This window comes from Colossoma macropomum, unplaced genomic scaffold, assembly GCF_904425465.1.
Source record: "Colossoma macropomum unplaced genomic scaffold, Colossoma_macropomum, whole genome shotgun sequence".
NCBI classification, from domain to species: Eukaryota; Metazoa; Chordata; class Actinopteri; order Characiformes; family Serrasalmidae; genus Colossoma; species Colossoma macropomum.
This window is the reverse complement of record NW_023494794.1, coordinates 25,221,633-25,237,447: the sequence shown is the minus strand read 5'-3', so window position 1 is coordinate 25,237,447 and position 15,815 is coordinate 25,221,633. Positions and strand designations below refer to the sequence as shown.

The following is a 15,815-nucleotide window of genomic DNA, read 5'->3' as shown; positions in this document are numbered from 1 at the left end:
GAGCAGCGCTAGTAGCTGTTAATGAAGTAATGCTCTTTTTATTTGAGGGTCCCATTTCATAGGAGAAGATTTCAACCACTACCCCTTGTGAATCAGTTCCAAGGGGCAAGGTGACACTTGAAAACAAGGGGTAGGGGTAAAAAAGGAATGGGACTGGGCCTAAATCACCTACATTAGAGTACTATTACCCTCCAATGGTCTCACTTTATTTGGATTGTCCACTGTAGTCCCCTATAGATTGTCCACAGATGTTAAAATTGTTAGCAAACCATCTGTTGAAACTTGGGGGTTGGGGTTAGGATTTGGACCAGGGTTAGGGTTGGGTTTAGGTTTTTAAGGTTAGGGTTAGGATTAGAGTCAGGTTTAGAGTTACAGAAAATTATGGTCAATTTAGTAGATATTTAGCTGAATGTAACTTGAAAGTAAATAGAGTATCTACGAAGCATCTGAAGTGGACTATCCAAATTAAGTGTTACCCCTCTAAATTCCAACATTACTTGTGGATGTGCCTGAGAAAAGTGCTTTAGCCTGGCATCTCACCTGGGTCCCAGTTCGTCCTCACTCCTCCAAACGAAGTCCCCGAACTTCTCGTAGTGCGAGTTGTAATGGTGCTGCACGCGGTACAGCATGGGCGGTGAAATCTCCATCAGTGTGTTGTAGGCCGTCTGCTGCTCCTTGCCGCTGGTGTAGCCATTGTACAGGTTGTACACTTTGTCTGCTACCTCTGTTTGAACGGCAGAGAAGAATCAGATTAGGAACAATTCCAAGGAATGGTTTTACAACGAGTTGGCATGAGAGATGATTACTTTAGCTGGGTCTGTTTTGACTGAATCGACTGGTTTGACTGAATTTGAGCTGATTGAACATGTCAGGAGGAAAGGCAAAGGGAGCAGTGTTGAGGTCTCAAGGCCTTAATTTACAGCAGTCAGTGGTACTGACTGGCTTTCCTGTGAATGGAATTTGCCTACTGAGGGCAGTCTGCATCAGGGGAGCTCACAATCTAGCACAGTTTGATGATTTCACTGTTTAAATGTCTCCTTTAAATTAATCTATTAACCCCTTAAACCATAAAGGGCAGCAGTTACTGAATAGGTATAACATCAACTTGTTGTTGATAATGTCAGTTATGAAAAATTCATGTCTGAACATGACGTTTACTGAAAAAAGCGCTCTGTAATGATATGTCCATGATACAGATGCATGCAAAAGTTTGGGCGTCAGTGTTTTGTTGATATATTGAAGGTAAAAATAAGTTGACATATCCTTTACGGAGAACATACATACATACATTATCTAAACCGCTTATGCTTCTGGGTCACGGTGGGGTGCTGGAGCCTATCCCAGCTGTCATTGGGCGGAAGGCAGGATACACCCTGGACAGGTCGCCAGTCCATCGCAGGGCAGACAGACATACACAGTCACACACTCACTCACACCTAGGGGCAATTTAGCATGTCCAACCAGCCTGACTGCATGTTTTTGGACTGTGGGATGAAACCGGAGTACCTGGAGGAGACCCACACAGACACGGGGAGAACAGGCAAACTCCACACAGAAATGACCCCAGTCGCCTGGCCGGGAATCAAACCCAGGCCATTCTTGCTGTGAGGCGACAGCGCCACCCACGCCTTTACAGAGAACACACTTCTGCATATGATTATGCAAAATTACTGTATATTTGCTGAATTTAACATATTTGAAAAAAAAAAAAAATAAAACATGACATGTGGCGTAAAAGGTTAGGACACATTTTATATTTTATTTTTTTTCAATATGTTAAACAAATAAACAGAAAATGCCATATATATATATATATATATATATATATATATATATATATATATATATATATAAGTCTGTCCTCTTTAGAGGATGTGTTGACTTCTTTTTACTAAGAAAAATTTGATCAGAGGTGTTGAAACTCTTGCATGCAACTGTATACATGGCACAGATTGCAGTTCACTACAGGAAGCACAGTGGGTGATATGTCTTCTGTTGTTTTGTGCACCACATAGGAAGAAACTGCCTGTTGCGTACACAGAACTTTAAATGTTGGTAGCGCCTTGACAAAGACAAAGTAAGAGAAACCGCAGAAGACATAATGGTTTGATTAGCTGATTAATGGAATGTATTAATGAATAGATTAACCAATTATAAAAGAGTTATTAGTTGCAGTGATATAAGATTAATAACTGAATAATAACCAGAGAGTTTTAGGGGTTTATCAACAGGTTTAGTAGAAGTGTTAGAGAAAAAAAATTACCAATTTGTGCTGAACACTATACCTACAAAAGTATTGGGACAACTACACATCACACCTACAGGAGCTTTTATGACATCCCATTCTAAATCCATAGGCATTAATATGGAGTTGACCCACCTTTGCAGCTATAACAGCTTCCACTCTTCTGGAAAGCTTTCTACAAGATTTTGAAGTATGTTTGTGGAAATTTTTGCTCATTCATCCAGAAGAGCATTTGTGAGGTCAGAGACTGACGTTGGACGAGAGGGCCTGGCTCACGATCTCCGTTCTAGTTCATCTCAAAAGTGATTCATCACTCCACAGAATACGTTTCCACTGCTCCAGAGTCCAGTGGCGGTGTGCTTTCAGTTTGACTCATTCTACTGCCAGTGTTCGTCTATCGAGACTGCAAGGCTATGTGCTTAATTTTATCCCCCTGTTAGCCATGGGTGTGACAAACACCTGAACTTTTAGGAGAGGTGTCCCAATACTTTTGTCTATATAGTGTAGGTTCACATTGATTTTTTTTGGATCTGAGGATATATCTGCAGGCCTACACATATTTTTCTTCCTTTGGAACATTGGCGCTAAGACATCAAAAGTTTGGGCACCCCTGGTCAAATTCCATGTTTTATTTATTTTTTACATGCCTAGTTTATCTGATCAATCCTTCATTAAACTAAATCAGGTGTCCATGCAATGGGTGAAGCAAGAAGTCACGAACAAACCCTGAGTTCCTCTAACGCTATTCTTCTAAACATTTTCACATGTTTTTTATGTTTATTTTCTATTTATTCTAATGTTCTACTATGTTTTTACCGGCAAAAACACACTTACTGCCCAGATAAATTTTTCTCGGCCACCTCAGACTTTTGCACAGAACTGTATGTCCGTTTTTTGTTCTCTGGCGTGGGAACCATATCAGGCTGTGTCTTGCAGCAGCCACTGTGGATGATGTCATGCTGAACTGAAAGGAAATGGAGCTGTGGCACCTCGGCTGGGTGAGATCCTGACCTGCCACCTCTCCGTCAGGTCACTGCTCACTGTTCATTCACGCCACAGACACTTGTGAAGATACAATCATCCCGGCTGGAGAGCGAACGTGGCCGGGTGAGAGAGGAGAGGGTAAAGAGGGAAGAGAGGAGAGAGAGAGAGAGAGAGGAGAGAGAAAGAGAGAGAGAGAGAGGGAGAGAGAGGAAAACATACCTTCTGCTCTGCTGTCGTCCACCATCGGGCAGGAGGTGCGCACGGTCACATAGGTAGAGTCTGACCGGCTACCACGGCTATCCACAGCATAGAGAGTGAACCTGAGAGAGGGAGGGAGAGAGAGAGAGAGAGAGAGAGAGAGAGAGAGAGAGAGAGAGAGAGAGAGAGAGAGACAGACAGGCAGACAGACAGAAAGACACAGAGAGAGAGAAAGAGAAAGTGAGAGAGTCAGAGAGAGAAAGAGAATGCGAGAAAGAGACAGAGAGAAAAAGAGAGAGAAAGAGAGAAAGAAAGAGTGAAACAGAGAGAGAGAGGCATAGAGAAAGAGATGAGAGAGACAGAGAGAAAAAGAGAGAGAAACAGAGAAAGAAAAAGAGAAACAGAGAGAGAGACATGGAGAAAGATAAAGAGAGAGATATAGAGAAAGAGAAAAATGAGGAAAGGAAAGATGAAAAGAAAAAAGAAAGAGAAAAGAAAGAGAGAGAGACATGGGGAGAAAGAGAGTGAGGGAGATGGGGAAACAGAAAGAAAAATAATGGCAGAGAGGCCGAGAAAGAGAGAGAAAGAAAGAGAGGAAGACAGCGGGAGAGAGAAGATGGAAACAGAGAAAGAGCAAGAGCGAGAAAGAGAGGAAAACAACGAGAGAGAATGAGACAGTGATTAAATCTCTTGGAGGAAACAACGTGCGGAGAAAAAAAAATGTAAAAATTTATGAAAACACAGTTTTCAAACGCTGAATGGTTCGATACAATTGCTGTCATAAGAGAGCCATTAGAAATGCATTAGCCCACATCTACACAAACAAACACAGTCATTAGCCTGAGCACCTGGGCCCTGCTGAACCCCAGCCCATTTCCTCCGGTACCTTCCTTCACCTTGTAGGCGCGCGGGGGTCGAAAAACAACCTGTCTGCCCCCCTCGTCCCCTCCCCGCCCCCCCTACGCAACGCTACGCGGTGAACTGCCAAAGGGAATGGACCCGCTGCTCTCTGTCACCGCGGAACTCCCAACCCGAAAACAGCCATAACTCACAACAGGCCTGCAGGATTCCAGAGGATTCTGTTACGTTTGGAAATTGCCCTGGTGAGCGCGGAGCTCGGACAAAAAAAGGAAAAGAAAAAGGCCGGCCATTATAGCTAATAGCTGCTTAAATGGGACTCCCACTTCCTCTAATGACGGAGTTCCGTTCGGCAAATACAAAACACATTAAAGCTCGGGTCCTGCGTATTCTCGGACCACCCTGGCGAAATGAAATGACACTCAGCTGTTGGACGTGATCGCCGCGAGGGCATGAACAAGCTTTTGTTTCGGTGTGTCCTTCTTATCATGTTCCTGTGCTGCTCTTCTTTGCAACAGTTACCTGTGAGGTACCTTTAGGCTTTAGGCTGGCTTTATAAGGTGAAACTTCCATGCAGCTTCAATAATAATAATAATAATCATTTTTATTTCTACAGCACTTTTCACACCAGTGGCGGCTCATTGTACTTTGCAGACAGGTGATAAAGCTTAACAATAATACAAGAAATTATAAGTGTTACTTTAGAATCATCTAAAAAAATACATCAAATTAAAGATCGTTTTCTGTATTTTAAAGAAGGTGTTTGTAGAAGGTCAGTATCTGCAGATCTAAGATCTCGTGCTGGAACATAGATAGACGCTCTGTGATGTAAGCGGGTGCTAGCTCATTTAGAACCTTAAAAGTTCAGTTGCTTGAAACCTATTTGAAACTACACTGCATAATGAAAACAGCGTCGCAACTCACTTAACAGTCGGCTGCAACAGAGGTACAAGGGTCTCAAAATTGTGGAACAAGTTTTATGAAACAGACAATCGTGATCATATCAAATGACATCATTTCAAACGACTTATTTTTACTTTTACTGGGTTAATGGACAAAAAATGAGAGCTGGTTTATAAAATGGTTTAAAATGACATCCTGACTGACTTTCTTTTTTCATTTTGTCAGGTTCTTGAGTAATGACGACTAAAAATTGCGAGTTTTTAAAAGATAACATTTCTGTAACCAGCTGGCCGAGCTAGTCAGCTAATACGAAAGGCTACAAGCTAATTAAACTGGATTACAAACATTCCATATTTATTACAGTCAGACTGTAAAACTACACACACTGCAGATTCATACCGGATTAAAATCACTCACAATTATTACTGTCAGACTGTAAAACTACACACACTGCAGATTCATACTGGATTAAAATCGCTCCACAATTATTACCGTCAGACTGTAAAACTACACACACTGCAGATTCATACTGGATTAAAATCGCTCCACAATTATTACTGTCAGACTGTAAAACTACACACACTGCAGATACATACTGGATTAAAATCGCTCCACAATTATTGCTTTCAGGCTGTAAAACAGTCTGCAGTACATTTAAATGTATTGAATGACCAATAGATACAGTTGTTCTATCACAGCTACAATTTTTATTCATTTTTGAGAAACAAGTTATGTGTTCCTTGTTGTTGTTGTGAATGCTGTTATATAACATGCATAACAATGTGATGCCTGTCAGATCATTCTGGTAAAAACTGACAATTCGCTAAAGCAGACACTGTTTATGACTGTGCAATCGACCCCCCCCCCACCCCACCCCCCCCCATCAACATTCCACCGCAACAGCATTGCTCCATCCCAGTGAGATATGTCTTTGCACGGCAAGATTGAGAGACTTCGACTTTGTCCTTTGTTTGGGAAAGCATCTCCCAATACCACTGACTGATTGTTTTGTTTGTAATACGGCCTGTTTTTACATGGCTTGCATAGTTTGCCCAATCTTGTTATTCATCGGCAGCGACGTGTGGCATTCTTCCCCCAAACCTCACCAAAAGCCATCCTCTCAGATCCTGTCCAGCAACCGAGTCCACCCTGCCCATCATAACAACGCTGCCTTACAACAATCACACTGTTTGAATTACGTGGTTTCAGAGTCGTCCAGTGAAGAAAGAGAGTGGCTTGGTGTTTTTTTCTTTTATCAGACAATTTGTACCGTTTAGTTTCGGGTCTGAGAGCCTTGTCGCTGTTTTTGGTCTGTGATGAGCAGCTCTAAGATGGGATGAGGTTTGTTGTTGACTAAAGGGCTCTTATCCTACATGTTTTTGCATTTTACTTTGTTGCTTTACGTCTGCTTATGACTTTTGTGTGGGCTTATAAACCAAAAACATCTTAATTTATTTCTACATGACTATTTTCCAGACTCTCTTTAGAGAACCAAATCAGACTGAGCCATAAAACTGCCGCAATATCAAGTTTAGCTCAGTTCTGTCAGTTTTTGCCAGATCAGTATTAATGTTGTTTTGTTCCAGCCAGTCTGTAAAGCATCTTACAGCCCATTTAGTTTGGCGAATGGTGTTGGGTTCATTTCTGGCTGATTCCAGGTTGTTCAGCTGTTCTTCTGTCACAGCTGCTGACTGTTTGGGAATTTAGTGTAGTCTCATCTTCAGAGTCTGACCAAATCAGCTGTCGGTCAAATGCGATCTTAAAAGTGTCCATTTTCTGTTTGTGCACAAAATAAGAAGTAAAAACGTTCAAATGGCTTGAGCGTCTCCTACAGCTGTCAAAGTCGTTGCTTAGCAACATCGTCTCAGCGGAGTGATACAGTGTTTGTGAAAAAATGTGATGTTATGGCAAAATAACAACAGAGTTAGAACGCTTCTCAACCAATCAGCTTGCGTGGCTGGAACTAACTGTTGTATAAATGAATAAATAAATAAATAAATAAATAAATATATATTTATATGTGTGTGTGTGTTCTAACTGGCTGATGTGTATTCTGCCTTATTCAAGAAACAGTCTGTGCTGAAACACTCCTTATAACTTCAGTGTGAATGGGTGGGTGATTAGGTGGATACATGTAGATTCATCACAAAAAAATTCAAAATATATTTCTTTTGTGGCTCATTTTTCATGTGCAGACTGTATGGACTGGGGAGCAAACAGCATGTTTAAAAAAATTTTTAGTGTTTACTAGATCAAATATGTGATAGGTGTATCCTGCCTTCCGCCCAATGACAGCTGGGATAGGCTCCAGCACCTCACCGCGACCCAGAAGGATAAGCGGTTTAGATGATGGATGGATGGATGGATGGATAGATAGATCAAACATATATATAAAAAATGTACATTAGGAAAATTAGTACATTTTTTTCCAGAAAATGGACTCTTTAAATGTTAGCTTGATTATTTATAAAAAACTTGGGAGAATTAAAAAAAAAAAAACTAAAAAAACATAAATCAATACATCACCGCATGCCGTAAATATAGGGTCTAACGCAATAATAATAATGATCATATACAAACAATACATTTTGAGGTAAAACAGAGATATTACACTTCCTCTTTATTGATTTTTTCTTGATCCTCTTAATTTATGATTTTCTTGACTCATTCTTTTTGTTTTCCTTTGGTTAATAATAAATAAGTAAATAAATAATAAAATGCCTTCTATTGTAAGATTGATATTAAATATTACCATATTACCCAATGTAATTTGCTTCTTTTGGAATCACTGTCATCAATCATGAGGTTTAGTATCTTCTGTGCCTTTGTTATTTTCGTTTGCTTTAGTTTTATTGCTTTTTTTTTTCTAGTCTGAGTATGTTATCTTGATGTCTTTTCCCGATATTCCGTGGTCTCTGTGTTCTTCTTTGGTTTCCTCCTGGCTCATCTTTCTCTCGCTGTAGCTCTCTCTCTCTCTCTCTCTCTCTCCCTCTCTCTCTCTCTATCTGTCTCAGATGGACAGGCTGTCACTGGACCGCAGGGTTTTGAGTGGTATAGATAGGCTCTGAATCCGCGGCCTCTGCAAACAATTGGCAGTGATAACGATCAGCCTGGGAGAACAAAGCCTGCCTGTCGTCTGGCTCACCCACCAGAATGTCAAAACACAGGGGAGAATACTGGCAAAACACACTTGCACATCTCCCACCCCCCCGGATAGGCACGTTCACACACACATTCAACATGACTGACACTATACACACTCCCTAACACTGAGGCTTGATATGGACAAAATGCCATATTGGGATTGAATTGCTACATATTGGGGTTGCAGTTTGTCTCGCAGTGTCACACAGATATAGCTGAAGTCTGGCCTGCGTTATTTTGACTCAACACCTTCGCCAAATCTTTGCGAACTTAAGCCCCATTTCGATTCTTGTCTTAAATCGCCTTCACCCACTTCGACTCACCACTAGGATGTTCGTCAAACTTACGTTACACAAGCATCCACTCACAGCAGAAGGGCTAGAGACGACAACAAAATGCACTCGCCCCCAGCAGGTTAGCCTCAGGGAGTTAACTGGCTAGCCATGCAAACTTTGCAATGCAATAAGTTTGAGCACAACATACATAAGGTGTGTGAGTAATTGCTTTGTCTGGCTATAAACTGTGATGTAATGGCCTTCTTTTAGTAGTTGTTAGCCATGTAGCTTTTAGCATGCTAATGAGCCAGCTAGCTGAGGAAAGTGATGAAGTTGTATCAGTGGACATGTATACAGTAGTTTGTAACTCAAAGCTCAGCAAACTGAATGTTAGTTTTGAAATTTTAACATTTTGAAGTAGTTCTGAAGTGGCTATGGCTTATAAACAGTATTGCCCGCCATTATTTTGGGGTTTGAAAAGGGAAATGCGTCAGGTCACAATTATTTCGGTAACACTTTCTATAAATGTCACCTTTGTAAGCATCTATAAACACATTCATAACAGTTATAATGCATTCATAAGACATTATAAACATGGCTATAAATAGTTACAAAAATGCATTATACATTATAGCCATGTGTTTTATGCATTATGAATTGTTAACATAATACATTATAAGTACTGTTCATAACAAATTATAAGAGATCATAAGTTGTATTTATCTACTCTAAGTAAAGTGAAGTGTACTGTACTAAAGCCTCCTCCAGTGTTCAGAGTGAGGCTTCAAGTTGAAGTATTTACTGAAGGATTTACTGAAACACTAAAACATTCACAGTAAAGCACATTACAGGCTTCAAATGACAGAGTTTAAACTAGAGCTGCATCAGTGTTTTACCCAATGTGGGAAAGGTAATGTACACCACCGTTAGCTTGGTATTTGTCTTTACTTTACGCTCTCCAAGCTGGAACTGACTTCATTGGCACTGACATTATAACATGTTATTAACACCATGCATTATATTAACAATTCATAATGTATAATAAACATGGCTATAAAGTGTAATTCAGTGTAATTCTTTTTTATAAATATTTATAACCATGTTTATAATGCCTTATGAATACATTATAACACGTTATAAACACCCTTCACTTGAGCTAATAAAGTAATGGAACAGCCCTTAAGATGGTGCTGGGGATTCCCTTGACTGGAAACAATATGGCCAGGCGGACGAGGGCTTCCTAAAGCCGATATTGAAATGGGGGGGGTTACAGAGAAAGTCCACAGGGTTGTAGACCTCAAATTCTGCCATTCCTTAAGGGGGATAACACAGACTTTCTGCTAAAATTCATAGCAAAATGCTTGTGATGACATGAACGAAACTGTAGCAGTTCCAAATAAAGATAATAAACAAAAGAAGAATGTGTGTTAAAAAAAAGTTATTATTCATGCTAATGTGCATATTTAGGGTTAATATCAACCATGGAAGCTAGCTAAAGTGCCCACTCATTAGCAGTTTTATACACTTGCAGCCTCGCAGATCCAATGTGATGACATCACAGAATGTATGTTCAAAGTCTGTAAGACTGGAGTCTAGAGATTTAGACTGGACACTTGATTTATCCAAACGTCTACAGAAACTCATTGGGACGTGTGAGAATTGGCTTGCCCATGCAAAGACTGTTGCTAAGGTTACATAGGTTTTTATAGAATACTATAAAAAAATTCATTCAGATCAGTAACTGTAACGCACAAACTTTTCGTCAAAATACAACAGATATATCAGACTGCTTGCTATGTAATATGGCATTTGTAGTCTGAAATGCTCTGCTACTGTTGTTGTATCTAATCAAGGTTGGTTGGCAATGAGAACAAAAAAACAGTTTGCCACCATACTAACATTAGCTTGATTATATACACAAATAACTCAAAAAATGATGGGCCACAATGGGACAATCAGACTAAAATGAAAAATAACCAAAAGTAATCATCACTACGTTCACATTGCCAGGTTGAAGTGGCACAAATTCAATTTTTTGCCCTAATGTGACTCAGATCTGGTGTTTTCAGGGCTGTGTGGACACAAATCTGATCTTTTCAAATCCGACTTGAGCCACTTTCATATGTGGTCCTAGATCGGATACGTATCCGATTCGTGGCCATGTGACCTTAATGTGACGCTCAGACCGGAATTCATGTGCTTTTTTCCCACTGCGCGTGCGCCATCATTCGGCGTTACCATGGCAGCAGCACCAAACAGAAGTTAAAGCCTGTAAACGGTGGAAAAGCAGAACATCTCACCTTTTTCTCCTTCTTTCTCCTTTCAGGTTTACAGATATAAAAAAAAATAAAAAAAAAACCTTCTGTTGATGAATCTTGAAGGTGGGAGGAACTTTTGAAAACTTGTTTAAGGTGGAATTTTGGGTCAAGATTTTTTTTGTTTTTTAAAGCTTTTGTTCTTTTGTTTTTTTCTCTATTTTGTTACCTGGTATATTTGTTCACAAGCGGATCTTGACCTCTCCAACATGGTGGACACGCAGACGAATCGCCTCAGATAGAGAACACCAGACAACGTAGCATCTAGGTATGTGTATCTATGACAGGGATTGCCAATGGTTGTATGATGTATTTGTAATGCATGCTGGGTATTGTAGTGCAAGAAAAGTGATGAACGAAAACATGAAAACTATAAAACTGTATTCTATTCTGTGAGACTGAGTGATGCAATGCTGCGCTACAGAACAGTGCATCGCATCACATATAACATATTAAATTTTATGTCTAGGCCAGAATTCATGTTTAATAACACTTTCTAAATGTAGGTTCTCTGACAAAACTGAATTGTGTGTTACAGTTGGATTTCTCCCCAGTGTTCTGGAAAGCTTGTCCAGCCTAGCAACAATGGTCACACTATTCATGATGCTCACATAACACAATAAAACATATGTTGATTTGTTGGAGGATTTATTTACATATTGAACGTCTGGGCAATGTCAGTACTGCAAAAGGCCAATATAGTGAGAGCGATTAGCAAACAATATATTGTGCAGTCATACTCCCTAAATGTATTTCATTCTCCTTCCAGCTACTCCTCCTCTGTTTGACTTGCCTAAACTCCAAGCTGTTTCTATTTCAGGCAGCAATAGTTCATCTAACCAGCACAGTGGTGAAGGAGAGGAAGTGTGTGCGTGTGATTTTGTGATGGATGTGGTGTGTGTAAAACGTGTAAAAGTGGTGAGCTGGCACTGGATCCCTCAAGAGCCTCCCTTATCAGCCCACAACCGCATTCTCACATTTCTTTTAGATATGACAACTTTATGGGCTCTGCGTATCACCATAAAGTACCACAAGGATGAGGAGTCTTTTGATAGTAAATGTCATTAAAATTACAAAATACTGCCATACATGATTAAGCTATTAAGAAACATATCATCGTCTTCACTGGAGCCTCAAGCCTCAGTCAGCGCGGGCTGGGAATCAGCTTTTCTTGGCTTGTTCTTATTGCCATATGTGATACGAGCCTTGGTTCGTTTCTCCTAGTGGATTGGCAGTGGACGTGACATGATCTTTGGACTGTTAATTCCAAACAGAGATCTTTATTCTGGAGTTGATTCTAATCTTCACTTTTTTTTTTTCTACACTGTAGTCTTTCATTTATGTAGACAAAGCAGGTCAACGAGGATCAATTTACACATAATTTGCCTCCAGAACGTCCTAATTGAGTCTAAAGGCTGCCCTGCGAGCATTTGAAGCTGAACTTGTTGGACTCGATCTGATAAAACGATTATTTTCCAGATGGAGAGCAAACATGAGACTTTTTCGCAGTATGGATAGATGTGGAAGAGTGGCGCTTAGGGGGAAATGCACACTGTGTACCTCATTGGTATGTTAATAATGCTCCATTTCGAGCCTTCTGGAGTCAGAAGGACTCTGAGTGAGTGGAAGAATTCAAAGATCTTGTCAATAATAGCAACCTAAATTGTCTTTTAATGGGTGGCTCATCCGGCGTCAACAGCTATTTCAGGATTGTGACCGAAATCATAGATTTTCTCCCTTTTAGAATTTTCTCAATTGTTTCCACACCTGATGAAAGGCCAATCCAGTGGATATGTGCCATTTCAGAAAACCTCTGAAGCCTTTTGAACAACTGATTGTAGTTAAGGAAATATGTAAAAGGGAGTGCACTGAGGATATAAGACAGTGTTCCAGACGATATTTTTACAACCTCAAGCTTGTCTGGCAGGCAAGAGGCTTTATTATTAATTGATATTGTTTTAATAGCCTATTGATTTTTTGAACATTGCATTTTGAAAATTTGAAGTGGTCCGCTCACACATTTTCCGGGTGTTTCCAGACAGCATCAGTGTACACTGCGTCTTCATGGGCTTAGCCAACACTGGTAATAGGGCATTCCAGCCAAAATGAAAAATGTAACCATCACTACATTTGATGCGGACATGCTTACTTGCCTCATACAGTGGTGCCATAAAATTCTCCAAAGTGAGATTTTCCAGGTTAAAACTAACCCCTTTTTGATGAATCCCCTTTTTGAAGGTGGGAGGAACCTTTGCTTTTGTTTTGCTGTTTTAAATGTATTATTGCATTTGCATTTATTAGCTTTTAGATCAGTGATATATATAAGCAGATTTTTTTTTCTCACCATAGGGGAATCCTGGTGGTTCTATAAAGTGTTTGCGTAATGCATTCTGGGTACTGTAGTGAGAGAAAACTGATGGACAAAAAACAAAAAAGGATACAAAATCATGAATGAACTGATGAGGTTGAAGGATGCAATGTTGTGTATCATAACATATTAAATGCTTGTTTTAGGTAGGAAAGCCCTTTTAATGGGCTAACAGCATGTTGCTTTGCTGCACCATGAACTCAGTAGCTAACAAAGTTAACGTAGCGACGTAGCTACGTTACGTAGTTTTTTATCTTAAGCTAAAGCTTTGGACTCTCAAAGACACCATAGAGAAAAAGCCATGTTACAGTTTTTTCATGGCAAATTCAGCTTCAATTTTTGCCCCACTTTTTATTTTCATTTAAAAACTGAATATCAAAATTAGCAACTTTACTTTTTGATCCAGTTCTTCTGGCTTTGGCGAGCATATGTTGCAGAAACCAAAATGCCTGGGTCAAATACTTGCAGGCCACTAATGAAAGATACAGTCATGTGAAGAAGTAAAAACAACCCATGAAACCCTCTTTTTTGACATCTGTGGACATATCAGTATTCAGTTATACAGTATGTATAGATCACCATTTTGCAACAGAACAAAAACATGGAAATTTGAATTTGAAATTTATTTTAAAAAAGTAACTGAAACATATTTTTTTCTGTTCTTCAGTAACTGGCACTGCTCCCTTTTGGCAGAAACAACCTTATGCAGATGTTTCCTATAACTGTCTATCAGTTTCTGACATCTACTGGGAGAATTTTTTCTCCATTCTTCCATTTAGAGTTCTTTTAACTATGCAGCATTTGGTGGGTTTCTTACATGTGCAGCGCGTTTCAAATCCCCCCACAGCATTTTAATGGGATTCAGATCTGGACTCTGACTAGGCCATTCCATAACCCTCCATTTCTTCCTTTTGAGTCAGTTCTGGGTGCATTTACTTGTATGTTTGGGATCATTATCCTCCTGGAAAGTTCACTTCTTCAGCTTCATTTTTTTTACAGATGGTATCACATACTCTGGTATGAAAGAGAATTCACAGTCGAATCTCCGACTGCAAGCTGGTCAGGCCCTGAGACAGCAAAGCAGCCCTAAACCATAACATTTCCACCACTGTGCTTTACAGCTGGTATGAAGTTCGGTAACACTTTTTTTGAGTGATCTTTTTTAGATTATTAATAAACTATTAACAGAGTATCAGTAACACATCAACAGCAAATCAGTAAAGTAGCAGTAGTGACACAGCTGAATACATTGAAGTAAATAATCCTAACCCTAACCTTAAACTCGACCCAAAGCCTAATCCTAACCGTCACCATGGCCCTAATCCTAACCCTAACCTTTCCCTCAACCCAAAACCTATTCCTAACCCTAACCCTGGCCCTAAACTTAACCTTAACCTAAACTCAACCCAAAACCTAATCCTAACCCTCACCCTGCCCCAATCCCAACACTAACCTTATTCTCAACCCAAAATCTAATGCTAACCTTCACCCTGGCCCTAATTCTAACCTTAAACTAAACTCAACCCAAAACGTAATACTGACCCTCACCCTGGCTCTAATCCTAACCCCGACTTTCACCAGAACCTAATCCTGTTAAAGTCCAGTTACAGAATGGTAAATAACGGCAGACTGTAAACAAATGGTATTTACGTGGTGAATTAAACGTTTCATGATAATCTACTGAATGTATTGACTGCTGCTACATCACTGATATACTGTCAGCATGTTACTGAGAGTCTGTTGAGTGTTTGTTTCTTCTAAAAAGGAGCTCTCAAAATAAAGCATCAACTGAGGTTCTTCTGATCAAATGCTGTCTTTGGTTTTCGCCAAAATGACCAAACAACTATATCTCTGACTTGTCTGCCCATAAAACATCGTTCCAGAAGTCCTAGTCCTTGCCCAGATATTAATTAGCAAACTTTGGCCCTGCTCTGATGTTCTTCCTCCTTGCACACTTTCCATGTAGGTCAAATTTGTGCAGTCTTTTTCTAATGGTAGATGCATGCACTGTTACATCAACAGTGGCAAGAGATATCCGCAGAGCCAATGCTGAAATGCAGGGGTTCTTATAGTCTGCTCTGAGGTTAAATTTGCTTAGGTGGCCTATCAAATTTAAATTTGCACTTGCAGATGATCTTAAAGACAGTGGAATGGTTGATTTCCAATATTTTGGATATCTTCTTAAACCCCTTCCCTGACCATTAAGCATCTACAACTTTCCTTCTGAAGGCCACAGAGAGATCTTTTGTGTAGCCATGATGATACCACACACTCCAATAACAAAGAGCAAACCAAACCATGTCTGAGGTTTAAATAAGATAGGTTCCTCCTATCTAGAAGATATTCTCTAACGGTGTTCTGATCAGGTCCTTGATCAGGTGGACCTGATTTCACGTTGACACATTTGACGTAGGAATATATCACTGTTGTTGGAAGAAAACCTCATATCTCCAAAATGCTAGCTTTACAGGAGAAGGAGAAAACCTACTTTACTTTTAATGTAAGTCAATGGAACAAGTCATTTT

General features: G+C 39.8%; 1 protein-coding gene across 1 annotated transcript in view; it reads right to left on the bottom strand.

Moving 5' to 3' along the window:
* LOC118814606 (astrotactin-2-like) overlaps positions 1–15,815 on the bottom strand; it is a 697,894-nt gene that overhangs the window by 14,668 nt on the left and 667,411 nt on the right. Inside the window, exons 22-23 of the mRNA XM_036580304.1 lie at positions 3,449–3,549; positions 541–724 (exon numbers count right to left, since the gene is read on the bottom strand). Coding sequence (XP_036436197.1) covers positions 541–724; positions 3,449–3,549 — 285 coding nt within the window. The remainder of the gene's footprint in view (positions 1–540; positions 725–3,448; positions 3,550–15,815) is intronic.